Below are 2,331 nucleotides of genomic sequence, written 5' to 3' on the forward strand. Positions count from 1 at the left end.
GGGCCAGGCAAAGGCCAAACCCGGCCCCCCCTTGGCCAGGAAGGTTCCCGCACACCTTCCGTTTCTTGGTTGAGCGGGGAGGTTTGGAGCGGTTTTCACCCAAGGCCAAGGCCGGGGCGGGTACAACTTCCTCCTTGGTTGGGGTGGAGCCATTGTCCTTCCAGCAGGGAAGCGACGATTCCACGCTGGCGCCGACGCCCATGCCTCGTCGCTCGCGACCTCGCCAAAGTTTACTCTCGCCACCCAGGCTGACGCCTCTGCGAGCCGCGGCAGCCGCCCGATCGCCTCTGCAAGCTGCCAGACGGCGAGGGCGTTTTTTGCGGAGAGGCGCGCCTCGTACGCCTCCGACGCTGAGACCAGTAGCTCGTCCATCTGCAAGTACGATGCGCCCTCAACCAACTCGGAAAGCGCCGCCTCATCCGCCACCTCCGCCTCGCCGGTGTACGCAAACTCGAGGCAGGCGTGGAGGCAAGCGGGAGAGAGGGCAGAGAGATCGTGCGAACCGCTTCCCGACCACGTGCCCGAGAAGAGCGCCTTAAAGTATTGGCTCACTCCGACCAGGATGATTCTGTGTGCCCGCACGGCTGGCCCGTAGGCTGGCTGAAGCTCGACGTCGCAGAGGTCGCCGTCACGGAACTTTTGAATGACCTCCGGGCGCTGCGGAAGGAGCCCGGCTCCGACGTGCACGGGTCTGTCACGCGTCGACGCGGAGGAGTCGGCGGCCGACGATCGCGCACGCTTGCGAGACATGTGCATTGACATGCAATGTGTTGAAAACCAGACCGTTTTGAGTAACCGGACAAGCCGCCGGTGGCATCTCTTTCCACCCAAGAAGCCCGTTTCTGGAGGGATGGGCGGCAGTGTGCGGGCGGTGAAGTGCTAGTCCTCTCATCAATTTAGAACGAAACGCCCCTCCCTCCCTTCTTCCCTCTATCCCTTTTGCTCTCTAACCTAGACACAGACAGACTGTTCACCAACCAATCCTCTACCCCTCCCTCTCTCCCCATCCTAGACTCCCTCCACGCGTCCGATCTGGCCAGCCTGCGGCAAACATACTCGCGCGGGAGCATTTCACTCTAGCTGAGGGGCTCGCTAAACGCCCGCCGAGCTCCATGCTGTGCAACACCTCCTCACTAATCGTCAGGGGCGCGGAGAGCGCAGTGCACTGCGGTGAGGCTGCGCAGCGGGGGCTCGCCCCCTGCACCGCGCTCAGCGGCGCAGGCGGGAGGGCGGTCGGTGGCGGCGGCGGCGAGGCGCGAGGCGGTGGCGGCGGTGGTGCGGGCGGCGGGATGACAGGGGAGGCGGCGGGATTGACAGGGGAGGCGGCGGCCACGAGCGGAGCGGCGCGAGACATAGCGGGTCAGCAAGCCCTAAAACGGCGGGAGGGGTAGGGCTATATCGATAGAGCTAGAGGGCTCAACCACCCCTCCACCCCTCCACCCTCCACCCCTCCACCCTCCCGGAGCGAGAGAGGTCCGTCCTCGAGCCCTCCCGCTTCCACCCCTCCGACCGGAGGGCTCGCCAGCCCACAGGGCTGGAGGGGTCCCCGTCGGATCGGCGTCGGGAGGGCTCCACAGGGTCCCATAGGGCTAGCGCGCTGGGAGGGTGGAGCGGTCCACCGGGATTCCGGGAGGGAGAGGGGTCAGGAGGGCTGGGCGAGGCGGGAGGGGTGGTGGGGTCCAGGAGGGCTCGCCGCCCCCCCGAGCTCGGGTGATAGGCAAGAGGGCTCGGGCGCCGGGTGGGCTCGGAGGGACGGTCGGACAAAGGGAGGATCTTCGTGGCGGGAGGGCTCGAGAGGGGTCGGAAGGGCCTCCGGGAGGGGTCGCAAAAAAAGAATGGCGCGGAGCTTCCGAGAGTGCCCGCCACGAGAGGGTTAGAGGGGTCGGAGGGGTTTAGAGGGCTGGAGGGCTGCAGGCCTGCTGAATCCGCCCATGGACGCGGGTCAACCGGCGACGGCGCCCGTGATCGAGGGACCGGCGACGGCGAATGAGCTGGTCTCTGCGCCGCACGACTTCACCCACGTTCGCGACTGTGGCCATCCAACAGTCTGCCGGCGCGGCGGGCGCATTCGAATGCGCCGGCCGCGCCGGCAGACTGCCAGTGCTATCCGGGCGGGCCTGCTGCGGCAGGGCGCTGCAACGCCGCCCCCTCGCCGCCACAGCAGCGCCGCCCCCGCATGGCTGCCGCCAGCAATGTCGCCGCCAGCCGCCGCCACCAGCCGCCGCCGCCAGCTGCCGCCAGCACTGCAGCGACAGCTCTCTCTGCTGCCCAGGCGCCGCCGCGGCCACGAGTGTCACCGCCACGAGTGCCGCCGCCGTCAGCGTCGCCATG

At 68.0% G+C, this 2,331-nt stretch overlaps 1 protein-coding gene across 1 annotated transcript; it reads right to left on the bottom strand.

The window, feature by feature from the left end:
• Window positions 1-219: 219 nt before the first annotated feature.
• EMIHUDRAFT_122601 (hypothetical protein) lies at window positions 220-1,354 on the bottom strand (the record flags this gene model as incomplete). Its single annotated transcript, XM_005788272.1, has 2 exons — window positions 220-657; window positions 1,205-1,354. Coding segments are annotated over 2 exons (588 nt in total), but the record flags the coding sequence as incomplete, so codon positions are not given.
• Between the last annotated feature and the right edge of the window lie 977 nt (window positions 1,355-2,331).

Source organism: Emiliania huxleyi (assembly GCF_000372725.1).
Source record: "Emiliania huxleyi CCMP1516 chromosome Unknown EMIHUscaffold_1368, whole genome shotgun sequence".
Lineage (NCBI taxonomy): Eukaryota > Haptophyta > Isochrysidales > Noelaerhabdaceae > Emiliania > Emiliania huxleyi.